This window comes from Coturnix japonica, chromosome 7 (assembly GCF_001577835.2).
Source record: "Coturnix japonica isolate 7356 chromosome 7, Coturnix japonica 2.1, whole genome shotgun sequence".
NCBI lineage: Eukaryota > Metazoa > Chordata > Aves > Galliformes > Phasianidae > Coturnix > Coturnix japonica.
The window spans coordinates 21,653,782-21,679,804 of record NC_029522.1 but is presented as its reverse complement, the minus strand read 5'-3'; the positions used below and the strand labels follow the sequence as shown (position 1 = coordinate 21,679,804).

At 45.9% G+C, this 26,023-nt stretch overlaps 1 protein-coding gene across 4 annotated transcripts in view; it reads left to right on the top strand.

Annotated features, from left to right (window-relative positions):
• Positions 1 to 6,557: 6,557 nt before the first annotated feature.
• Positions 6,558 to 26,023, top strand: part of MRAS (muscle RAS oncogene homolog) — a 35,323-nt gene continuing 15,857 nt past the window's right edge. Inside the window, exons 1-2 of one of the 4 annotated variants that reach the window (XM_015868833.2) lie at positions 6,558 to 6,583; positions 24,522 to 24,735. In XM_015868833.2, coding sequence (XP_015724319.1) covers positions 24,543 to 24,735 — 193 coding nt within the window. In that variant the 5' untranslated portion in view covers positions 6,558 to 6,583; positions 24,522 to 24,542. Of the gene's footprint in view, positions 6,584 to 6,632; positions 6,885 to 7,205; positions 7,306 to 24,521; positions 24,736 to 26,023 lie in introns of those variants that run through there. The other 3 variants (XM_015868831.2, XM_015868829.2, XM_015868832.2) reach the window with 3 other exon arrangements.

The window sequence follows — 26,023 nt, the reverse complement described above, 5'->3', positions numbered from 1 at the left end:
TATATGGCTTCTCCATAAATAATGCAGGGAGGGGGACTTGGCCAGAGCTAGATTCTGCCATTGTATAATTCTGGCAGATGTTGGAATCCATGGCATTTTTCCCCGTGTAGGGAATCTGGGCTGAAAGGATTTTGAAGAGCACTATCTTCTGATCTTGACAGGGTTAAGTAGATCGCATCCTACCTCCTCCATTGTATTTTCTGGGCTTGTGTTCTGTGCTGTGCTGGCAGTGGAGATGCACTGCTCTGCCTGGGGCTGAGGTTTGGCTTTCTTGCTCCAGGTCAGCTCCCATTCCTATCCTGCTTCTTCAGCTACATGCTGATAAAATGAGTTTCACCTGAAGAGTATGGAGGCTGAGATGCAGCAGACAAATCTGGGATGTGATCTGACAGGTCAGTGCCGTTCAGAGGGATATAAATATTTCCTGAAGCCAGCAGGTTTTTCCAGGTTCGACATCCCTTCCTGTCAAAGGTGGGGTTTAGGGATCAGGTTGCTTCATTCCTTCTTCTGTGCTTTTCACCGACATGTACCTTGCTCTTAACAGTGCTCTCACCAAGAATGCCAGTGTTTTGGAGCAACACCATCCAGCTCATTCCAGGGATACTCAGCCTGCAATGAATGCATTGATTCATAGCTTATTTTTAAAGCCAGAAGGAATTGGTATGCTCATCTGCTCTGACCTCGAGCATGCAGTGGGCACAGGAGTATTTATAGCTCTGTTTACAGCATTCTGCTCTGTATACAAGCCAGTGAGGCCAAGCAAAGAGCAGGGTCCCTGCCCCAGTGTAGGTCTGACAGCCCTTACAAGCTCAACTGCTTTATTAAGGTATTGCCCTCAATAAATGGCAGCGTATACTAGCCCTGCCAATTCCTGAGTGTGTGGGCAGAGGGGACTTGCTGTGCATATGTACATCTGTGGCCTGTTTGCAGCAGGAGCAATAAGCTCTAGGTGCAAGGACAGATATCTGGGAAATCCTGGGTTTGTGCTTTAGTTTTTCTTATACTCCACACTGAGTTTGAGTCTGTCGTGCATCATGTTTTAGGAGATCATCTCTCCTACGTTTCAACCACATCAAAAAGATGCATAAGGTCACTGAATAAGATGGTTGAAATGAGTTGGGAGGGTAATAAATAACTTGTAGGGAGGTGCCTGAGAAGAGCAAGACAGAGTCACCACCAACTGCATGCAGCTGCTACATCTCTCACAGTATAGTATTGCTCAATGTGTTTTCACTACTTTGTTCTTGGAGTTGCAGGCAATAGCACAACATGCTCCAGAGTGCCACAGTGCTGCACCTCAGCTCTTGAACTGACCTTCCCCAAAGCTCAAGCACTCCAAGAAGATAAGGGTGTAACTGAGGTCATTAAAACAGTAGCAATGTTAATAGATACCCTACTTCCCATGTGCCATGCTCTGTATGCAGTCATCTCACAGTATGCACCTGCCATCCAGGCCACTTGTCTTTCTCCCATGCTTAATTCTGTTGCCTCATCTATTGACAAGTAATAGGCATCTGACCAGAAATGTGAGGATTAACCAGACAAATTAACTACAGGTTAGCCACTTTTACTGTCTGTTTGTTAGATCTCTGCAGGATAAGTGCACCACAACTGCTTTTGTGCTGCCAGAGTGGTGTAAGAAGCCCTTTGCTGTTAATTGTAATATTTTTAAAGAATATTTTTTATAGCTGTTTTGTTAGTGTTCTGGTTGACGTGCGTCCCTTTAGGCTCAAACTCCAGAGAGCCTGCCATTCCCACGACACTGTACTTGTGAGTGCACATGTAGGTGCAACATTGTAAATTGCTTGAAATTACTAAAAGGGAAAGTAATTCCCTTCTTACATGCAGAAATGGTGAAGTCAGCTGGAGCCGATGCTTTGATAGGTAAGGGAATCAGTTGTTAATGTTTCTGCGTGGAGCCACAGAGGCCCTTGCAACTGTGAATCTCACAATCTTGCTCTTGGGCAAAGTATATGCAGTCATCTCTAATCTGTTCCATCTCTCCCCAAGCAGCTCACCCAGCAGTGTGAACAAATTGCCTGGAAATGTCGTCATCGGGCTTCATCTGGCACTATCTCCCTTTCTGTCTGGGTCATTGATTTCCTTGTCTCCTTTGCCTCACATCATACATCAATTTCTGAGTACCTAGTACTGAAGCAGCTGCACTGTGCCTTTCCTGCTCAACACCAGCAGCTTTCAGCCTCTCAGTAAAGTGTCCTTTACTGATGCTCATCTGAAGACCTCCTGAATGTGCCTCAAGTGGCCTCCCTGCCTGCAACATAACAGCCTGTACTCTACCAGCTTTTGTTTCATCACACCAGGGCTTAGTGCTGTTCTGCTCTCGGAAATTGGGTAAAATTTGGTCTCCTTCCTACAGTGACTCAGTGCGCTGGAGAAACGACTCTTGCCTTGTGTGAGAAGCTACGGCAGGGCACCGAGCTGTACCAGCCTCTGCCACCAGCTACCCTCAGGAAAGCACCTCAGCCAGAAAGGAGCTGGGGCTGCTCTGCACACAGGTCTTATGATTGCTAAATGTAGAGTCCATTGATAAATAAAACAGATGCACGAAGAGTGCAAGAACCAGGAGCTGCTACAGTGTCAGCTAATACAGCCTTTTTCTCTCTTCTTTTGCTCTCATCTTTGTCGCCTTTCATCAGAGACTCATGCAATTTGAATACGTAACTTTGACACCCAAGTAATTATATCAGTTCTCATTGGAAGTGTTTCCAGGATTAGGCCTGCAATGTGCCATTCATCCCTGAGAAATGATTCTGCAAGAGAAAAAAAATCTTGTCTTGCTACTCACTAGGGCTGTGGTCGCTCTGTGCTTGCACCAATCAGAGCTTACTCCCAGTCCCGGTCTGCTGCCATCATTTAATGGCCAGGTACCTCCCTGCTCATGTGTCAGACTTGTTTGCTGAGCTGCAAACTGTTGCCTACTGTAGGTTTGCACAGCTATTCCCGAGGATCCATTGTGGCCTGCAGAAACATCGAGTTTTGTTAGCAGTAATAATGTTCCACCTCTCCTCAACACTCGCAAACTGAGTGCATCTGATGTGGAAATAAGTGCAAGAAATAAGCTCTCAAATGTGTACTCCTTACTCCTAAATTCATGGTGATCTTAATGTGAATAATTTAACTCACAAGAAGTGTCAGATAAATTGAGTTTACTTATAGGGCAGAGTGTTCTTCCAGAGCATGGCTCTACTGATCTTTGTCTTCCTAGAAAGCAAATTGCCAGTCTCTTTGTTTTGCAGACAAATTCCTCATCCTAGGCCTGGAATATGTATGGAAAAATATTTCCAGAGATTCTCCTGTTATAAATAACCTGGAGGAGGTGAAGGAGTCTGCATAGCATGCTGCAAAAGGGATGGAGAAAGAGTTCATCTCTTGGAGAGAAATAAAGAATCTTCATCTTAAAGCTGATGTCTGTAGCGTGTGCTCAGGGTGAGTCACATGAGAGGCAAATTGAGATAAGAGCCGAGTCCTGAAAGAAAATGACTGATTTTAATCTTGGTTTCCCTGCTTACAGGGTCCTTGCTGCAGAAATAAAAAAGCTGTTCTTGCCTGCAATGCCTCTCTGTTAAAAGGTGCATCATCATCAGCTCCCAATATTTTTCTGCCTATGCTCCCTGTGTATGTTGTGCATATATTTATACATAAGTGTACATATATAAAGCTTCTCTGTGGCTTTTTCTTTCTGGGTTGTTTATAGTGTGTGCTGCACAGTCAGCTTCTCGCAGCCCTCTTGCAGCTGTTATGACCACACCATATCCCATCTTTAGCCATGGCATCTTCTGAACAGTCACACATGAACTTTTTCTGGGTTTATGTAGTTACATCTGAATATCACTAGATGTCCTCTACTGCTACTCAATCCATGCCAAGCACCACACAGAAATTCAGTGAAATGAACCTCAGCTGTTTAAGCTGTATTTTTATAGTTCAGTAGTTCCCAGTCCATAGATGCACAGTGATGTTCCTCATCCTTAGTCTGAAAGAGTACTCCAGTACCTCTTACCAACTGGAGTTACAATGTGATTTACAAAGGTGTTGTATTGGTTTCACACAGATTTGAAGCCATCTGACACATCATGGGTAAACTTCAACTATCTCCTTTGCTGCTCATCTGAGACAATCATCAGGTAGGGCTCAGGCTTTGGTTTCCTTGTGCCCATCTCCACATTTAACACCCAAGGTCCACTCTCTGCCTTCTCTGCTGCAACCACTTACACCTTTAAGGAGGAACAATAAACATTCATGCTGTTTATTTAGCCCTAGCAGTGAAATGTTACACTATGTCGATAATACACCCCCTTAGAGACAGTTGGTCTGAGGTACAGCCTGACCTGAGTAGTTCAGAGAGACTGTATGGTCACTTTAATCCTACAGAGTGATGTTGAACCAGGTTGGAAATGTTGCGTGCCTAGAGCTGTATGGGGAAAAAATGCTGGCTAATATTTTAAGGTGTGTTTTTTTTTTTCTTTGAGTTATAAAGTTACAAAGTTTGAAGTTTTGCCCAACCTGCACTTGCACTCTCCCAGGGAGGGCTCTTCCTGACAGTGTGTCTGCTGTCAAACCAAACTGAAAGTTTTCTTTGAGTGCTACTTGGGGTGACTCAGCAGGATACAAAAAAAAATGCACTTAAATAGATGTTGTATTGTGTAAGAGCTCAACCACAGCAGCAATTCCCCCGTAGCAATGTTAACTAATATGCACTACAAGACATTTAATGTTGTTCCAGATTCTGGCTGGGATTGAAAGAAAGATGAAATGGGGATTTCTGGCTTTCCTTCTTACAACATTTCAGTGTTTCACATGGGCAGGAGGACTCCTAGAGAATGGAAGGGTACCCAGGAGTCAGGCCATGGGCGTGTTTTCTCAAGCACTGTTAACACTGGTACGTAACACAGTAAGATTTTCAGATTTGGGTGTCTGAATGTTGGTCTGCTCCTTGTTTGGGAACAGAGGTATCTCCACGTGAGCAGAAATGTATCTGCTCTGAGCAGAGATCTGTTTAAGACATCCAAATACAAAGTTGGATGCTCAGATTTAAAGATGTAAACCTAAAGCCTCTGGCCTACTGGTGCCAGACCAGAAGTGTCCCAGCTTTTAGTGACAAGGTTTGCTGAGGGCTGGGCACCTCCATTGCTGCACTGCATGCTTAACAAGTCCGACAAAAGTCTGTCCTCAGGAAACTGAGAGGATTTTTTCCAAGAAAGAAAATTTGCAGCCAACAAGAGCACAGTTTTGCATTGAATTCACGTGCAAATTTGAGACTGCTGTTGACAAACCCCCATCCTACCAGCCAAGCTGTTGATTCACGTGAACAAAATATCTCAGCCTCACAGTTTAGTCAGAAAGGCCTTGGGGGGTTATTCTGGGCTCGTTTTCTACTCCTTGAGATGAAGCAAGATTAGTGAAGAATTTACAGGCAAAGAAAGCCAGGTTGCCTGCGGTATGTGCGCATGGCAGTTCACAACACACCAGTTGGTATGAGGCTGGGCCCTCTTTCAGTGAGATAAGAGGGGCTCACCTGGTCTTGGAGAGCTCAGGCTCCAAGGGCTCCAAGGGCTCGAGCAAGACCCAGGCTCACTTGCAAGAGCTGAGCTGGCAAGGGTGGCATGGCCTAAGGGCCTGAACACAGCCCGGTGAGGAGCTCTGGTGCTCCACTGAGCCCTGTAGCAGCACAGGGGCAGCTCCAGGTCCTGATCATTGCAGACTAGATGACCCTCAGAGATCCCTTCCAACCCTAAGGATTCTATGATCCCGTGATTCCATGACTGCCCTCACTCATGAGTTATTCTCAGACAGCCTTTGCCCATATCTTCTGTACAATAGCATGTATGCCTATACTGGTGCTAGTGCAAACACAGGGCTTTGGCTGCCTTCAGCTGCCACAGGAAGGTGCAGGGCTGCAGAAGAAACTGCCAGTGAGGTGTGATGCAAAGCACTGCACTGGTTTCACTTCCAGAGCCAAGGGTGCAGAGAAGAGGACAGCAAGCAGTGCACGTGCACTCCTTGAAGTCTCAACTAGGACTGGTATATAAAAGGCAAATTGTGTTATCATGATAAGAGGTACAGGGCTTCCTTGTATTTAGCAAAGATGTGTGTATATATATATATATATGCGTGTGTACAGCAGAACTGATGCTCACAGCACCCTACGGGACACAGCCGTAGGGACAAGCACAGCTCCCGTGGGAGATCCGGACCAGCTCCCCATCCCCGTGACAGCCCCCGGGCGCCTTAAGGTGCCTCCGCCGCTCCTCGGCCGCGCTCCACCTTAACGCCGGGCCCACTGCCGCGCCGGGGCCCTGGGGCCGCCCGCTCCGGTCCCCCGATAAACGAGCCCGGAGCGGACCCCATCTCCGACCCCCCGCAGGTGACGCCGGGCCTTCCCGCTGCCCGCAGCGCCCGGCCCGGCCCCCGGCGGCGGGGCGGCTCTATTTATAGCAGCTGCGCGGCGCTATAAGGGATGGCCGGCGGCGGGCGGGGGCCGGTCGGCGCTGCCCGGCGGCGGGCGGCTCTCGGCGGGCATGGGCGGGCTCTGAGGGCGCGGCCCGCGGCGGCGGCGGCCCCGGTGAGCGGTGGGAGGTGGGAGGGCGGCGGGGCTCCGTCCCGCTGCCGGGGTGTGCGCGGGGCGGCGCTGGGGGCTTTGTGGAGGATCGGGAGCGTGGCTGCGTGAGCGCGCAGAGATGCCCTCGGAGGGGTGGGAGCCGCGGCCAACTTCGCTGTGTCCCTGTCCCCGCAGCGCTGCGATGCGGAGTGACGCTCGGGCATGAGCCGCCCCGCCGGGCCCTCCTCGGCCGAGACAGCGTCGGGAAGAAAGGGCCCCGGAGGAAGCTCCGCGCTGCTCGGCTCGGGACCGCGGGCTGCCCACGGTAGGGCTGCTTTGTGCGGGATGTCGGCTGCTCGGGGGCTTCTTGCTTCGTGGTAATGCGAAGAAAGGGGCGAGGAGGGGCTGCTGTGCGTTATGAGGCTTCTCCCTGTGCGGTGGGGAGGGGAGGGCGTTCTCCCGAGTTGCCCTGTGTCACGGAGGGCTTTGTCGGGCGAGGGACTGCTGCGTCTGTGGCCGTCTTCCCTCCTTTCCTCCCCGTGATTTCAGACGCGCGCCGATCTTTCACTTTCCTCCCTTCTCTTCTGCCCATCTGCGCGCTGCCGCGGCTCTTATCTCGCTCCGAAACTGCTTTTGAACCTCCGAGTACTTTGTGAAAGCTTCCAGATTGGTTTGCTCGAGCGTTTGTTTGCTGGGGCTTCTCGAAGCAAGACGCAGATGTTATCTCTCCTTACCATCAGGAGGAGGTAGTTTTTCTTTTTTTGGTCTTTTTCTTTGCTTTGAGACAGGACTGGGCGTTTTCAGCTCGTGTGTGTGGGATTGCTGGGGATTAGAAAGCAAACTTGAAACTTGTAATAACTCTGGAAACACTGCTCACAGAGCCCTGACCACCAGGAGAGGGGTTCTGACGGAGCCAAGCTGGCAGGTGAGGCACAAGGTAGCATTCTTCTCATTATGGACCACTCTCAGCATCCTGGGCTGTTCCTGGGACCCTTTGCAGATCGATGACCGTGCAATGTGTTGGGATGTTGTATCAGCTCAGGGTAGAGGTTGAGGCTTGTGTAGGGGAGCACAGTTCACAGTGGAGACCTGAGCCCTGAGTGCGGCTGTCCCAGCACAGGTAACTGCAGTACCTCTGCACGCACCAGCAGGCATTGCTCTGCTTTAGTTGTGTTGTGTTTTGAAAGTGTGAAAGTCTAAGCCCTCAAGGCCTTGGCTATCTTATGAGTCAACTCAAACTGGGATTTTGGTGGCAGGTTTAAAAGGATGCTGTTGTCTGGAAATATGTCTCATCCGGAAACTGTCATTCATGCATTGGTTAGTACTGATGCACCAGCTTGGTGTGCACCATACCTGGCTGTTATGTTTCTGTATTTTTGCAATGAAGCTATACATCTAGCTTCATAAGAGGGGCAAATCTCAAAGGCTGAAATTTGCACACATCAGCTGTTGTTAATTTTCTTTATGAAAAGTGCTTCTCTGTTGCTCCAAGTCTGTTAGGGTCATTGTAAAAGTGGGGTTCTATTTGCTTAAAAGAAGGCAAAAGAAATGACAGCGGTGTGGCAAGGAAATAAAGTAGGAGCTTTAGAAAATACACCTATGGCTTTGGACTTCCTGATAGAGACCAAGAGTTCTTTCTTCATACTAGATGCTGGCAGCGTGTCTTTAAAAGTAGTAGATGCACTTCATGTCATCGTTTTGCATCGATTTGTTTGACTTGCTGTTATTTTGATTCTCCATCCCAGGAGATATCCCACTTGATACAGAGTGCAGTGTGAATTGCAGAGTGCTAAACACCCTGTTAGCATGGGTCCTGCATGAGAGCAGCTGCAGGAGGAACAGAACTGGCCCAGCATCTGTGTTCAGAACTAACGTGAAAGACAGTTTCAGTTTACTGAAGTTTTGGTGGGTGTTTTCACCCACTTGAGATTCTTCATAGAGGATCTAGGAATTGCAGAAACAAAGCTTGCCTTTTTCATGGGGTTTGTGTGTGGATTGGGTGGTATTTTGTTTGCTTATTTCATTTTGGAGTTTTTGTCTTTTTTTTTTTTTTTTTTCCTTTTACTAAGACTGAAACTAACGAAAATGAAGGAATAAAAGTGGACTTTCAGGCAGGTAGACAGAATTTCCTTTTCTCCACACCTTGATACTGGGAGAGACCCGCTTACATTACAGGACTGGGAGGAAAAGACCAAGCTCTGAACCTGAGCTGGAATTGTCCCTGGCAAAGTAGTAAGTGAGGGCACTGTAAGAGGTGGATGTAGGACAAGTGATGAACCATTCTCACTGTTGATATCATGCTGTGATTTGTTAGTGCTCCCCTTTGGCTGTATCCTGTGCTGGAGACCTGTGTGGCTGCCACTCACACTGTGTGCTGTTAGTGACTGGTAGGGGATGTTTCACTACTGGGATCATTGGAGCAGAAACTTTCCTCTGTTCTGTTAATAATTTTGGAGGGCTCATTGAGGGTAGCCATTTAGCCTTGCTTGTTTGTGCCTTTTTTGTTGTTATTGTCTTTAGGTGTAAAATTACTCCTTGTCTGGATTCAAGTCAAGAGTCTCTATGTATGACACCTATGTGTAAAGCCAGGTCTCCCTGCTGACCTGTTGCATACAGGTCGGGCAGTTTGTTCAAATGAGTTAGTCTGTCCTTGAGGGGTTTAGGATGCTGACCAGTCTTAATTTGCCTTTGCCTGGTTTAGTTATTTGATTTTGCACTGCTGCTGTGGTGCTGTCATTCCTGGTGGCTCCTTGCTCCTGCTGTGCTCAGACTTCACAACCCAATGCAGTGCATTCCCCCTTCTGCTGGGAGTTAACCTCATCTCCAACATATGTAGCTTCCATGCTTTCCTTTACATCTCATAACTGCATAGGTTGAAGGAGGAAGAAATTTCATCTTAGCTGGTAATGTGCAGCTTCTTTGTGCAGAGGGAACATCAAATTCTGGAGATGGAGAATACTAACATGAATCCACAAGAAAGGTATTTGCATAAGCTTCTGCTATGCTCAATAAGTAGATTGGGGGTGAGGGGACAGATCTAATGTGGAAAATATGGAATTCATTTTTCAGACTTTCAAGCCAGTCCCATAGACAGGGCTTAGGAAGAGAAGTAGTCTTAAAAGATATGGAAATGTGCCTTGAAAGTGACCTTTCAAAGATCAACAATATTATTCTTGGTGTCTGAGGCATCCCAGTTTAATGAAATGTAAAGCAGAAGGAGCTGGGAGGATTTGGTCCAAGTGAAAACAGAATGAGCGTGGGACTGGCAGATGGGAGGAACATTAGCCCACTCCTTGGTGAAGTTACTGCTGTTCCTGTTGTTCCCTACAGAAGGGACTCAACAGAAGATAGTCAGTGGGAGGGGAGTGCAGGCTACTTGTCCTACTCAAATGTCACTGGATTTTTCTGCATGGAGACAAATGTCCAGCAGACCAGTGGGTCACATCCTTAATGCTTGTATCTAATGTACATCCAGAGCAAGTCCATCAACTTCGCAACATCTGCAGTAAGGAACAACTGGCTTTTTTCTGCACAGAGAGGAGGAATGAGCAGCTGTAGCTTAGGATGCTGAATTTCTTGGCATACTTTTTTTTCTTTTTTTTTTCAGATTTATGACTCTTATTCTCTGTTTGAAAATGTAGTGGAGCGATTGCTGATCCATGCATGTATGCATGAGAAAATGTCAGCGGAGGAGTAATACATATGGAAATCCTGCGTAGAGAGATGGCAAACTGGCCACCTGCTCTTAGTTGAAGTGTCTTACAAAAATATATCTGCTGGAATAATGACCGAGGGAAGAGGTGGGGGCAGGTTTGAGGGAAGTTAGCAGTATTTATTTTATGTAGTTTGCTGTAGTACTTAATGCTGACCCTTCTGCCAACTTGACTGCTTCAGACACGAGTGGTAGTTAATGCAGTAACAGGTGCACAGGCTTCATCAGAAGGAGCAGCCCATTGGACAGAGCTAGCAGAAGAGATGGGAAACCTGTCTCCCAGTGTTTTCTCTGTCACAGGCTGTCTTTGGACTGATAGAGTACGATCAGAAATTCTTACAGCTAAATACCTGTGACTGTGAATCTGCCTCTCATTAGGTTTGTTGGTTGATGCAGTGACTGGTGTTAAGGCACCGAAAACCGAACGTTTACTCTGAGTATTAATAGTCTACAGGAAAAAATAAAATGGGTAGAACTACATCAGCTCGCAGCCAGTTTATGGGAAACTGCTCCCTGGGTATTGGTTAACCTTGCTAAGTGTGTCCTGGGGTCAAATCTATTGCTTTTGTATGTGAAAGTAAGTCTTGGTTTGCATTGTGACTTACTGGAGTGTAAATAAAGCAAGAAGGTCTTTCACTTAGAAGCTCACTCATCGGCATATATTAGTAATGCTCATCAGTTTTTGACTGGAACTTTGATGGCATAATTACTGTAAAAGGGTAACATATTCAGAACTACCTGTGTGACTTTGGGAGTTGGATTCCTGAGAGGCTTAGTCATTATTTTAAATAGGAGTCGGCTTTTTAAGCTACACATATTCCTGAAACTCTTAAGAAAGGACTTCTGTTATCAAGTCTGTAGAATGTCAATTTCTAGGACAGGTAATGGCAGCTCTTCCACTCTACTTATTTCAGATATTAACTGAGTAGGTTGAAGAAAGATTAGAAAAACACTGTGGGAAAGTAGATTCTCATGGGTAATCAATCTTAGAGAAATCTGAGTTGTGAAAATACCTATCCTTCCATCACCTGACAGCAGGATGGATATGCATGTATATATTTTCTGCTGCGTCGATTAGGACAGTGAGGAGGATGACAGATACCTTGGCCATAGCTGTAGACAGAGTAAACCTTGTGTTTCTTCAGACACTATTTGGGGCACTGAATTCAAACAGCATGTAATTGGAGCAGTTTGAATCACCAGGACAAATGCTGTTATCAGAAGGAACAGATAAACTAAGAAAACAGTGTTCTGTACTCTGGTATATGTGTTTGCATAGTTAAGACTTCAAGACTGAAAGCAAATTAGGCTTCTTTTTCAGCTGTGATAGATTACTCCTAGTATTTGTGGTGCAATTTTTAAAGTATTCCTGGAACACTAATAATGTAAAGTGTATTTATTTTGCAACATACCTATGGGATGGACACCCACTACTAATCTTGCTTCTTCAGCTGGGGAGCTGGAGTGTTCAACAAAGCAAAACACTGCACACAAAATTGTGCTGGGAAGACTTCAGGACAAGGCACGAGGGTGCTGAGACTGCCTCTCCATGCTGGTGAAAACCATCAAGCTCTGCTCCATACTCTACCCATTAGATTATTCCTCAGAGCTTCTAAGGTATTTTAGTGCAATTCCTCACCTGGACAAGGTGAGATTGGGGTCTTCCAAGAAGGAAACATCATGCCTGGTGAGGGAGGGGCAAGATGGATGCTGATGTATGTCTAAGGAAAGGTGAGGAATGAGGAATATTCTCTAGCTAGAGATGCCATCACTGGTTTTTCAGCAAACCTGGCTTCCCTGATGCTGGCACATCACAGCTATTGAAACTGTTCCTCTGGGCAAATACCTGCTTTTCCTGGGCCCACAGCCAACTCTGCCAATATTCCCTTTAGGATAGAGCTGACGTAAGTGGATGGATTGGCCACAGATCCTTCTGCCCAGTCACTGGCTCCAAAGCTTCTGCCACCATGCCATGTCCTTGGGCTCTCTGGTGCCAGATGGCCTCCTGTCTTGGCCTTGCAAGGGGCACCAAAGTGTTTTGTTTAGGGAAAAGAAACTTGTAAAGCTGGCAGAAGGAATTCTATTTTGGGGAGCTGCGTGGTGAACAGTAACAATGAGTTTTATTTCTCAGAACATATCTACATTTATAGGTTGCTATATTTAAAAAGGAGAAAAAAAAAAAGAGTCGTGGGGAGTTATGCTAATGCTCTTGTGAGGCTGAAGGCAACAGGAGTTAAGTAACAGTTTTGTGAAGCATCTAGAGGATTTATGGATCGAGCTGAAGGCAGCTGTAAGCCATGCAGTTCTTTGTTCTGGGCCCCTCTCATGTAGCTGGTGCTGGTTACAGCGAAGCACTCTCCTAGCAAACCCTGGAAGTGCTCAGTGCTGTCAACTTCCCTGCCCTTGCATGTAAGTTGCAGAGCTGGGGCAGGAGCTGCTGAGCTGCTCCTCTAATAGAAAGTCACAGTGGCAGTCAGTGGTGGGGTGTCCCTGTGCGTCTCAGACCACACAAACAAGTAGCAAATAACTGTTAAGGTGAAATCTTCCAGTTTAGTTGGCTTTTTGCTTCACTTTTTACAAGTCTGTTATATCAGTTCCCAAATGTTTAAGTTTCTTACAGTACATTTATTTATTTATTTAAAGAAGTGTGCTTGGAAAGAGATGACTGTGAAGCTGGGACTGGTTTTTAGTAAAAAAATACTTGCTCATTTTATAATGGGAAGAAAAGTTAAAGCTTTTGAATAAGCAGCTGTTATTTGCATTGCTGGAAGCAGTTGCAAATCTGATAAGCAACAGCTGAATAAAGGCCCATCCATGCCAACTTAAAAGGATGTTAGTGGACACTGGTGCAATGGGAACACTATTCATTTCTTTTTCTTGAATTGTCCTTCCCACTTCAAGGGCTCCCAAAGCACCCACTGCCACGTGCCTTTGTCACTGATGCTACAAGTATTTAGGGACTTTTCAATTACAACTTGTGAATCTGTGATAAAAGCTCCTTTAGCAGTTGGTTGTTGTGACACAGAAAGACTCTAGAAAGGTAGATAATGGGGGGGGGGGGGGGGAGGGTGGAGAATGTGACTGGATCCAGATGGAATTTAATCTTAGGCACTGTTATCGGGTCTGTCATCTTTATTTAACATATCCTGATAACTCACAAGTGGTCTTCATGGGCAGCTGGTAATTCAGTAAAGATTGTGATCTTTGGAGAACATGCAGCTGATATCTTGTGTAATGCTTGGTATGGATGTACTAATGCCACCAGTGTAAGTATAAGACTTGCTGGGCGGGGAACATCTACCTATAAAGTATGTCTGCTGGGGAAAGTTTTTTCAGTAGCAAGTGCTCAATCCCAGGAAGAGTCATTAAGAACCTGTGATGGACCAGGGAGGGGAAAATCATCATAGGAATCCCTTTGGCTCAGGAGTGCTTGCTGCGAACCTGCAGGCTGGAGGTTGGTTTGATAGCTGCTGGCTTTTGGTGGAAACAAGTTCACAGTGTACATTGAGGTGGGGCAGATATGCCCCAGTGCTCTGGAAAAAACCCCAGGCTGTTGAGAATTGCTTTTGTGCAACAGCAGAGCAACTTCACTGCTGACATTTTAGCTCTCACAGTTCCTCTGTAACCACATATCTGTATCTGATGTAATCAGCCTTGAAAAACATACCAGGTATCACCTGAGCCCATTCTATGCACACTGTGCTTCACTTCCACCCAAAGAGAGGCTGTTGGTAGCTGGTGAGGAATTGCAGTTTGAGATTAAGAGTGAGATCAAAGCTCTGCGGAGCCACAGTTATGAGGTAGACTTGGATGGTGCTTGCTCTTCTCCCCTCAGAAAATACTTTGTAGTGCAAGGGCAGAATACTGGGAAAGACTTGGTTCTTTCATGTGCTGTGGATGCTCTCAATCTGTGAACAGGCATAAATGAAGACACGAGGAGCTGAACAGGCCATTTGTTGTTCTGGAGTTTGGTGTGGTCTGAGAAGATCCTGAAGGCTGTGGTAGAGGGCTCTGCCTTATATCATTTCCTCTGTGCTCCATGTAGCACAGATGCTGGTATGATGCTGCAGTACCTTTGCTCTGCAGGAGCACTTTGTTGTGAAATTTACCTATAGAAAGCTAAGACCACCTTCAGAAGTTTGGCTTCAACTGAATGCCTGTGCAATGTGCAAAGCCTCTCCCATTAATCAGTAAGATTTGCTCAGAGGATGTGTAATTTTTTATTTTACTTTATTTTACAGTATAGCAAGTCTGTTTAATTAAGCATCTGGGATTTGAATTATTTAATAACAGAACAGTTTCAATCTACTTCTGTGTTAGTAAAGATCTGCAGCAACCCATTTTTTTGTTTTCTTTTTTCCTTGGATTTTTCAATTACAGACTTCAGAAACTCTTTGAACCTCAGGAGGGTGACTTATTGGGTCCAGAAGAGCTGAGAAATACAATTCTTTTTCTAAGGCCCCCTGAGCACAGCAAGTCACTCCCTGTTGTTTACATAGCAGCCTCGCAAGAGTATGGGAATAAGCGTTAAGTTGTCAAAGCAAAGGAGAAAAATCACATTTTCGGGTGTAGGCTGTATGGAAGCATGTGTTTGGATTTGTGCTGTGTCAGAATAAATCCTTTTGCTGCACTAAACAGTGGGAGCAGCTCTCTGGCTGGGTGGCCAGATTGTCTCATCTGTTTCTGGATTGCAAGGGGAGAACAGCAATATTGGCAGTTGGTGTGGGCTTGGGAGGGCTGGTGAAGAGGTGGAGGGGTGTAGCTTGAGAAGTGGGAAGGGACAAGGCTGAACCGAAGTGGCAGAGGGCTCCTGAGCACCAGCAATGGGTGGAGGTCTGCTGCTCCCTAAGGCCTGCTGACCCCAGGCTGACCGATGCCCTTCTAAATCTTTGTGCAGTGTGGGCGGGGGGGACACAGTGGGTGGAACTGATGACCCAAAATATAATTTCCCCTTCCTAAGACTGGGTGTGTACCAAGCTGGTGTGGTAAAAGAGTATGAACCAAAAGTGCTGAGAGATGCAGTGGTTAAACTGAAACATGCTGTGGCAGGATGAAAGTAATCGTGTCCCTTACCAGCCCTTAAGTGCTTTGGGGCTTTTCTTTTTTCCAAGTGGCTGCAGTCCATGCTGTCTCTATCTAGGCTTCTCTGCTTTTAATAGAGAGAATTTTACATGCTAAGGCACCAACAGGGCAACCCATCTCGTGTCATTTTATAGCTCACAGGGTCAAGATAAAATGTAAGGACATCTCCAGTTATCTTTTTGTTCAAGTTTTGGTTTTGTCCTGTGTCTGTTTGTTTGTTTTCCTTCAGTCTCCTTGAATGTACTGAAGCATATGAGAAGGACCCCTGTGTGGAGTGAATGACCCTCAGGGAGAATCCCGCAGTTCTAGGAGGGCCAAATCCCAATCTCTTGTTCTGCCTGTGAGCTTGATATTTAAAACATGATGTACTTGAGTTGCCAAGGCTAAGGCTGGCATTCTCTTGCCTTCGTGTTTAAAAGAAATAGTGGTAAGCTGCAGGCATAGAGATGGCATATGGGGCTTTACTGTGAAGCCAGAGCAGCACAGTGCTGCATCCCAGGGTTTTTGAGAATATCTCAGTATCTCGACTGTTGTGACTTTGCAGCTGTATGGTGGATAGATGGAAAAATGGCTCCTGCTAGTTCTGAAGTTGCTGTGCAATTTCTCTGTATGTATGGCTGCACATAGAAGCACTCACAGTTCAGGAAAAAAACATGTGTGTCCAGCCCCAGTAAATGATGAGAAATGTGGTGCTGTCAGTATTTAACTGATGTTTTATCCTCTTCTCCCATCAGAGGTTCCCTGGTGCTAATACTGAATGGTGCGTTTGCTCTCTGGGTCCCTATGCAGTGAACAGAGCTCAGTATATCTCCTCATTCCTCTGGGACAGTGGCCCTATGGGAGGTCTGTCTGTCTGCAGTTTCTGGAAACGTGTTGCTTCCAGCCCAGTGACTGAACAGAAGGCAGGGCTGAGTGCCCTCAAGGCTGACTCCTGACATGGGTCTGGCTGTGTGTGGCATGGTGTGTTTCCTCCATGTGGATGCTAGAAGCAGCTATAGTGTGGAAGCAAAAGATGTTATTGTTTGTATGTGAAAGATGCTTTGTGGCGATGACAGCCTCTCCCTTTTCCTTTAGCTAGGGAGAGATTCTGCTCTTGGGTTGTTTTTTTTTTTGTTCTGCTTGTTTGTTTTGGATTAATTTTCCTCATCCAAATAATAATTGATTTCTGAGGGGGGTTATGTTTGAGTTCCAAGTGGATTTCTGATGTGATTGCACAGAGTGAGCAGTGGTTGGAGCCCTGCTCATCTGAGGTACTTAAAGAGAGTGCAAAACACTCTGGAGCTACAATTTTCCACAACACACTAATCCAGTGAAGAGCTGTAGACTTGCTTGCTGGCACTGTTTAAATCCATAATGCAGCACCACCTGCCAAACCGCAGGGCATAATGGAAGTGTTAATGAATATACATATATACCCTCCCACACTGCGGGAAATTGAATGACTTAAAGTTTGAGGCAGAGGCTTCAGACTGAGTGTAGATGGAACAGGCTTTGTGTGCCCTGCATCTTCACAGGATGCTTCTCAGGCACTGGCAAGGCAAATGCACTCAGCAGGAGGGAGAACTTGAGTCAAGCATGGCTAAATTCTGTTGCTTAAGGGTGGTTTGGGCAGTTGCCTTCTGGTTCCTTGGTACTTCCTTCATGTCAGAGCATCGAGTGTGCCTTTGCCACTCAGAGCACGAGAAGGATACAAAGAGGGAGGTGACTACTGCACAAGAGAAGGACTAAGAGGCTTGAATGCTGGAGGTGAAAGTGCTGCATGCCCTCAGGCAGGTTCACGGAAAGGATAAGCCTCGGATAAATGAGACCACCACTCTTCTAATTTTCCCCTGTCTCTCCCCAGAAGACTGGCAGCATCAGCCTGGGATCCTCACATGGAAAAACTTGTAAGACTGTGAAGGTCCCTGGTTAAAGCTATCTAAAGAGACACAAAGTATGTTTGCCAGGAGGGAAGGGAGTCTTTTCTGGGATGTAAATGGCTTTTAAGACATCTGGTAGTAACAAGAGAGATGTAAAAAAGCATTAAATACACAATAGAGCCTGACTGGACACAAACTTGGAGCCAAATGCACTGACTGATTTGCAGAAGGGTGACTGGAATAAGATGTACTCTATAAACCATCTCTGAAGCAGCTGTAGGTGCCATGAAGTCTGCATTGGTTCAGCCATGCCTGCTCTGTGCCCAGCATGATGCCCAGAAGGTCACAGCACAAGAGGCGGTGATGGAGCTGGTCAGAGCTTGGTGCGTGGCCTGGTGAGGATCAAGCAGCCCTTGTTTTGTTGGGGATGCAGAACCAAACCACAGTGGGGAAGGCAATTTGGAGCAATAAGAATGTTCCATTCTGGCAGTTTTTGGTGCTGCTCAGGATTCCTACCCAGTTGCATCACCTCCTTTGCTGCAAGCCATGTGCAGGCAGTATAGAAACTTAGCACTGCTGTGCTGCTTCTGCTATGGAAACCTTGCTGCACAGTACAGAAGAGTAGCAAAACCACCCCAGGTAGTGAATTAGGGGTCTTTTTATTGGTGTGTCAGCAGGCTGGGATGTGTAAGAGGGAAGCTGCCCATTTCCAGGGATTGTGCTAGCAGGAAGGGCAGCTATTGGAATTCGAGGCTGCTTCCTCCGCTGCAAATTTGTTCTTGTTATCTCTGGCTGGGCAGGGCAGGGGAACATCTTGGCTATCTGATTTCTTTTGCTACAGTATGTTTAGGTCAGCTTCACTATTTCCATGATAACATAAAGAGAGGCGTTCCTGGCCTCACTAGTGAAGAATTTTCAAGAGTTGTGCAGGAATCTGTCATCCCATAATGCCTCCCAGGAGCTTTGGAATTAAATGAGTAAGGGAAGGGATGTTGGATCTGAATACACAAGAAGCAATGGGAGCAAAAGCAGCTGAGCTACACGCTTTGTCAGGGGATGCTCTCATTTAATGTATTAGAAGAAGGGCTGGAACAACTGCAGGTGGACACTCCTAGACTGGAAACCATATCATGTTAATGCAGGTCTTGGAGATGCAGGAATGGCTTTTTCCTAACCTATGTGAGTTTTCCTACAAAACTGATAGCTGTGGTGCTGCGGCTCTAGACTTAAGTATGGGGTGGGGTTTTCGTTTGTTTTAATACAAATCTAACCTCTTCATCTGACTGTAGACTTGTCAGGGTGACTGAGATCTTGTTACATGTTTCAAAAAGGGTACTAAATCACCACAAGTAACATGCTGAAGATGTACAGAGTTGCTGTGGAGGTGAAGGAGGGGCTGTGGTTTGTTTCAGTGACATTTCTCAATAGGACTGATGTGTGCCATGCTGCATTTAGCTAAAGATTGGAACAACAAGGAGCACATGCTTAAAAGTCAAGATGAGTGAACCCCCAAGCCCAGCTTCAGCAAGGGACAGCTGTTACAGCTCAGTGCTGCCGCGAGAGCTCCGTGTTACCACCTGAGAATTTACAAGGCAGTGTGAGGGAGAGGAGCAGAGCAGGCTGCCTACAACCCAAGCAATTTCCAGTGACGTGGCTTTTTACATTATTATTTGTTCAGGCTATAATTCCATGTTTCCTAAAATAACCACAATATATTCATCAGGCAGCTACTGCCTTTAGTTGCCTTTTGTGTGAATCTCAAGTGCTTCATTACTCCCCTGGTGAGTTGTCTTTCTCTTACAGTAAATCTGAGCAGCATCTGTGTGGTGGGGGAGGTGATGTGATCTTGGGTTGAAAGAGAGAAAAGATCTGGTTGGCACCGAACATCAGTGAGGAGTTCAGGGAGCACAGCCTTTGGGATGCATCTTTTTGCACTGGAAGAGATTTTTAAGAGGCCACTTTCAAGTCTGCAGCTACATCCCACAAATCAAAATTCAGCCAGTGGCAAAGCAGAGGGTTTTGTTTTTAAACAACAGTAGGCTTACAACTATTCTTTTTCCTCTTCTTTAATAGCAATCTGATAATGCTTTGATCACTGCTCCAAAAGGAAATGCCTGTAATTCCCTGTACAGGTCTTGCCAGGTTCTGCTCTCCATCCTGGAAGCTGAAGGAGTTGAGAGCACTCTTACCTGGCAAGATCCTCCTTAGAAAACCTCCAGGAGCTGAAACTTGGGTTTTGAACAGCTTAATACTAAATGATGTCAGACTGTCTTCCCACACAATTGGTCTCTTCCATATTGATTTCCCACTGGAGACTTTCATGTGGTCAAGCTTTTGCTCATTGTATCCTTTTGGAGGCATCAACCAAGCAGGAACACTGACATGCTGAAGGAAGCCTGGCTAAGAGTTAACCGTGTTTATTAAGTAACAGTTGTCAGCGATTATTCATACACCTGCAGGTCCTTTGGTTCTTCTAGGCTTGAAAGGCAGTCATGCCAACTCAAGGGAGAAATTCCTGAAGTTTGCTCAGCATGACTAGGGAGACAGCTCCCTCCACAAAGCACACATCCCAAGTTTAAGGGGTTTTCAGTAGCTTTTAGTCCAAGGGATTACCTCCAAGATGCAAAGCTGCACTATTTTGGTACCTGGCTAACATCTTTGGGTGTGTCATGGCAGCGGTGTGGCTGCAGCCAGCCGCCTGCAAGAAGAACAGAGAGGGAAGTGTTCAGATCTTGCAGAGTTTCAGCCCTGGAGGTATTGCAGGGAGCTGCTAATGCTTGCAAAGCAACTGGGTAAAAGGGTGTAAGCGACTGAGCTGTGGCTAGGGGAAGAGTTATTAATGGCAACTGTAGGAGTAGTTGGCAGCATTGGTGGCTTCCTTGGCCTCAGGTGAGGCTGGTGTCCCCAGGTATGCAGAACTCTGGCAGGGCATATGTGAAAAACAATCCATGGACCGGAGCAAACAAGCAATGGCAAATTTGCTTGAGGACGGGCTGGTCAGCATAAATAAGTGTGCATAAGCTAAATCTTGGCCTATTGCTCTAGCAGCTCCCTAAAGTTGTCATTTTTGGAGAGTGGTAGTGAGGAGGAGGGAGCTGGTTGCTCCCACACAGACCCCACTGCAGCTTTCTTGAGGTTTCATAACAGAATTAAGCAATTTGTCATGTGTTGCCATGGAGACCAGAAATCACTGTCATGCCAGGCTTTTCTGTCAGGGAGCTGATGCCTTTAATTGCTGTAACCTCAGCTGTGAATCCAGAGCTTAATTCTGAGCTCTTTACCTGAGGTGATGGCTTTGCCCTGGGAGCTCTGCCTCTGGGAGAGTGGAGCTGGAGCCAGGGACGGGAGTGCTCATACATTAACTGTCACATATCTGGGGCAGATCTCCCTGTTATGGCACAGTGCCCCACCTCTGCTCCAATCAGCATGAGTTATAATGGCTTACACAAGCTGATATCTGCCCTGCTTATACTCAGGGCAAGTTTCCCCATGGTGATGTGCACCACATCTATGGTCTGGTGACCCATTGGTTGCATTAGCTAAGCTGAATTTCTCCATTATCAGCATTTATGTATATCTCAGCCCCTTCCACTCCACCCATGATAAATGGGATTTTACTCCATTCATTCTGCTTCTGTACCTGGAATCCTTCTTGCCGAGGAGTGCTCAACATCAGTGGCACTGTGGGCCACTGTTTCTCTTCCTCCTTGCCATCTCTCCTAGAAGTGGCCGTGTCTCTGTCTCAGTATTAGGGAGTTTGTACTGTCAGGACCCAGATCTTACCAACATGTGTGAGGGGGAGCTGCATAAATCCGCCTCCATCCAGCGACTTAAACAGAGCTTTGCCAGTGTGTGTCTGTGTAGGGTATGCATCGTTCTCTTGGCTCCTTCAAAATAAACAGCTGTATAAATTGTTAAGATGATAATCATCACAGCTTATTAGCGTATTACCACATGCTGCTTTGTATTCAGACAATAGATAAAAAAGCGTCTGTTTAGTTTTTTCTTGATCAAATCTACTGCAAATGCATTCCTCCTTGCTCCCTTCTGAGAAAGGCTGTGTCAGTACTCCTGCCAAAAACATATGAAAATCAGCCCGACTCTTGTGCACTTGCCCATGGCGATGTAACCAGCCAGCGTGAAGCTCTGTGCACCTTTGTAAGTGGTGAATGCTTTCCAGGAGGTGACATATGTTGTTTTCAAGGGTTGATTTATTGGATGGTTGAGATGATAATCTCATCAAGGCATGATCCGTCTTCTTGCTTTGATTGTCAAGGCAGGTGGAGGTGTAGAGAGGTGGAAGTACTTGGATTTTGGAGGTTTGCATTATGTGCTGGTAGGTTTGGGAGCGCTGCTTTCTTTTCTGAGATGGAAACTTATTCATGAACACGTCTGGTGTCTGCAAAAACATGTGACTGTCTGGCTTTGAACCCAAAAGACAATTCATGTCTAGAGTGCACAAGGACACTCCTTAGGAAATACTCCAGTGATTTGGGCAGTTTGACTGTCGTTGCCCCAGGGACCTTCAGCAGTGTGCTGAGGATGGCACATCTAGGCAGCACGCTGGGGCCCCGCTGCTGCTGGTGGATGCTGACACAGTAGAAACACTCGTGTGCTGCTTTTTGACACTCGGATAGAAGGTTTTGTCCATTCATGCTGACATCACCTAAATGCAGCTTTTGTACTCAACAAACCAGCCTACAGTGCCTTATTTTTAATTTTATTTTCCTAGTTATATTCTGGTTGGTTCTCTGCAGGCTGTTTGTTGCTCAGACTGTAACTTAGAGTATAACATAGTAGCTGCAAGTAAACACTGATTTGCCCCTTTTGAGTGTTGGACAGCCCGTTTGTATGATGGGCTAAATATTATCTTAGTACTTTGGGAAGTGTTCCATGCAAGATAAGCTCAAGGCTTCTTAGGAGGCAGTTAAAGGGGCTGGTACTAAATGCTGGTGGAAACGTAATTCTTCTCTGCTGAGCAGTAGCTTGCGGTTTTGTGAGGAGGTCAAAACAGTGCACAAACCAAGTGTGGTTTTCACATCTGTGTCCTGTCCTCTGCATTGTGAGCAACAATTGGTCTTTCATACAGCACATCGGAGGCGCACAGGGTGGCTGACTCCTGGGCACTCCAGTGTAAATAAAGCCAGGGTGAAGCTGCGGCCACAGGCAAAGCAAAAAGAAATTGTTGTCAAATGTGTTGGGAAGTGATTGAGGACAGCTTTTAGACAGAGCCTTAGTTCTAAGGAGCCTCTAAGGATCTTCTGACTCTAGGATGATAATGCTGAAATAAAGCTTGATCTTACAAGCCAACATGAGAGAGCTGGTTGAAATTGGGAGATTCCTGCAAACCAAGCATGTGGCCTGTTGATAGTGTGATCTTGTAAACATGAGGAAAAGTTGCTTATTCTCAGTAGAACAGAGATAAGAAACTCTCCCTCAGGATTGTACTGAGGAGCTGAAATCAAAGTGGGTGAGAGCAGAACTGTGCTTCATCCCCTTCTCCCCATCCAGCTGCTGTTGATAAGGGTGGAAATGCTGTTCTCAAGAATTTCTCCATACAGTTCAGATGCAAGCTGGCTTGGTCATGTTTCTCCTTACTCTTAACATGTTGGCTTGTGTCAACTGTTTGACAAGAAGTCTTTGCAGTTCCCGCCAGTCCTAGCAATCTCACCTCTGTGATAAACCCTTTTCTGTTCAACACAGCTTTGTTTTTAGAGGAAAATTTAGAATGGTTCCTATACATTTAGCCCAAGAAGTCATCTATTTCATAGCCCTGGTTAGTGGTCAATACACTCAACTTGTACAACATGTAGCTTATGCATATGGCAAGTTATTTCTGTATTTTCAGAAGCATCCCCAACACAAGCTGTACCTTATCATACGTAATGTAGTGTTGGGGTGAAAGGAGGAGAGAAGACTCCCTCATTAAAAACAAAAACATGGAGGATTTTTCTCTTTTGGCTTTGAGCTGTGACTGTAGCCAGGATCAGAGCTCCGAGAACTGTGTCCTGCTGGTTGTGGCTGGATCATAGTGTGGTGGTCAGAGGCAAGACGTAGCAAATAAACCTTGTTCTCATGCCTGCATGCAGGGAAAAATGCATATACACAGTATGGTGAATCATTCGCATTATCTTTACGTTGTCTTTGAGCATGGCTATGACTTGAACAGCACACTTTGGGGTCAGTTGCTGACACCAAATATTTCAGGAGATAAATTTTTGGTTACAGCTTGGATTCCACAGGCTGCTTTGGCCTGAGAATCTTTTTCCCATAAGTAAAACAAACTTAAATTTGAATATTCACATCTGATTTTATTTTGCCTCCTTTCATGTGTTTGCCCGCATGCATGGGAAAGTGGGTGTATAGGGGGGGGGAGAAGCTGGTTAGCAGAGCTGTGAAAAGCCCTTTGTCAAAGGGTAGGTTCTTTGCTATACGATAAGAAATGCAGGACTCTCAAGCACTGCAAGTGAGAAGTGCCTTTATGATTCAGTAATGTGCTATAAACTGAAATAGTGGTTTGGGAGAGCAGGACAAGAAAAAGCTAAGACTAAACTTGGAGGGTCATATTCATAGAATGGCTTAGGTTGGAAGAAATTTTCAAGATCATCTAGTTCCAACCCTGCTGCTGTGAGCAGCATTGCCAGCCAAGATTCCCAACAAAGCTAGGAAGTGCTCTTAGTTGGGGAAAATCCCTACAGTTGATAAGACCCCCACAACAAGCTTTGGGTAGCTTAATGTGGATACCAGTCAGGATGCTGATGGTTGATAGCAGTGTGAAGCATTCCCTCCAGCACAGCCTCTTCACACCCATATGTCCTGTTGTCCAGTTGTGCGCAGTGAATTTGTTTGTCTCTTGTCTCCCATGGCTGTGTTGCAGCCACAAAACCAGCTTTCCTGCTGGGGCAGTTTTTTTCCAAAAGAGCCCATAGTTCCTGGCGTGCTGCCCTCTGTGTGAATTTCTTCATTCTCAGACTCAAGGCTGAGAGAGAGGAAAACAGTTAAGTGTGTTCTTGTGTGCCAGCAGGACATTATTTGGTGACAATTAGCCAGAGTTGTAGATTGGGGCCTGTGCAAATGAGCTACAGCCATGGTGCTGTCTGCCCATGGAAGTGATGGGCCTAGGATGTGATGGAGCTGTTGGGAGGGCATGCGCTGTGCTGTGATGTGGGACAGAAGGACTTTGAATGCTGTCACATCTATGCCAGCCATAGAGCTCTTCCTCACTTCTTAGGCATTGGGTCAGAGTTGCCTGGTGCACGTTGCTCTTCTTTTTCACTAACAAGTAATCAGAGATGGTTTCTTTCTCCAGCAGGTTTAGCACAGTGGCAGCATGGCTACCAGCGCTGTTCCCAGCGAAAACCTTCCCACGTACAAGCTGGTGGTGGTTGGAGATGGCGGCGTGGGGAAGAGCGCTCTCACCATTCAGTTTTTCCAGAAGATTTTTGTGCCAGACTATGACCCAACTATTGAAGACTCCTACCTGAAGCACACAGAAATAGACGGGCAGTGGGCAATTCTTGATGGTGAGCAAGCCACTTTTGTGGTCCTCTTTCTTTTCTTGCTGAACACGAGGACAGGTAGATCTCAGCATCTTCCACAGTACTTTTGTGTTCTTCCTGTGCTGTGGGCTGCCAGGAATTTTATTACAAGCTGTCCTGTGAGCAGCAGCATGTGGTCTGCAGCTGATCTCCAGAAAAGCTTCTACTTCTGTCTGCATTGGTTCCAGTTCTGCATAGAGCTGTTTCTTGAACGAGTGTGAAAACCACTTAATTGTCTTGAGTGGTGGTTTCCATGCTGCTTGCACCTATGCTGTCAGTCTTCAGAATGACCAAGGGGCACCTATTTCAATCCTCTGCATTTACCAAGGAGGATTTGTTAGAGTTGTGTGGATGGGCTGTGAGCCACTGTGGTGACCTCCTCTAGTAGAGTTGAGCTACAGAGGCTTTAGGGAGTATGCCATGTGCTTCAACAGTGCTATGAGGAAGAAAATAGCATATAACTTCTACTTAAAATCTATGTTTTCTTCTCATAAGCAATGCTGAACTGCTGTACTGTTCTGCTAAGAAACTCTGGACTTTCCCATTAGTATCATGTCTGGTCTGCTGTTTGCATAGGGAATTGCTGTAGCTGGCTATGTTTCAAAAATGACTACCTCACAGCTCTGCCAACTGTGAAAATCCACAATATGGAGCTCTAGGCTATGTCTCTGCATGGTTATTCCATGCTGCAAATGATATTTGGGGTAGGCATCCCTGGTAACTATCTTATGTCCTGGGAAACACTGGTAAGAAGGCAACTGAATGAGGGTTATAACTAGAAGGAGCATTTAATCAAAGCTCTCATCCACTGACAGAGAAGAATTGTAACATCTTTCAATTTCCATCTTTCAGGCGTGATGTCCTCATACCTAGTTACTTATACCACTTAATTGTAAGCAGCATAGCAGTCTAGAAGGTGTTTCAGTTCTCTGAAGAAAAATTGCCTTCCTTTTTTTTTGTTGTTTTATTATTTTTTTTTTAAGACTACAACCACAAAAGAAAAGAACATATCCCCTCAATTCTGCAGGTGAGGGAGAAGCCATGTTTTACCTAAAACTGTGACCTTTCAGTTTGTGCTGGATAAGACAGACCAGAGCACTAAGGGCACTCTTGCTGTCAAAAAGCTAAAAGTTTTGTTTGGCTTTATATAATGATTAGGTTCTGCATAAAGTAAGCAAATATTTTATGCCTTAGTTACCCACGTGTGTTGAACCGAGTTTAACCTGGCTTGCAGCAGGCTCCCACCTCAGCAGGCTTACCATGAAAGCATTCA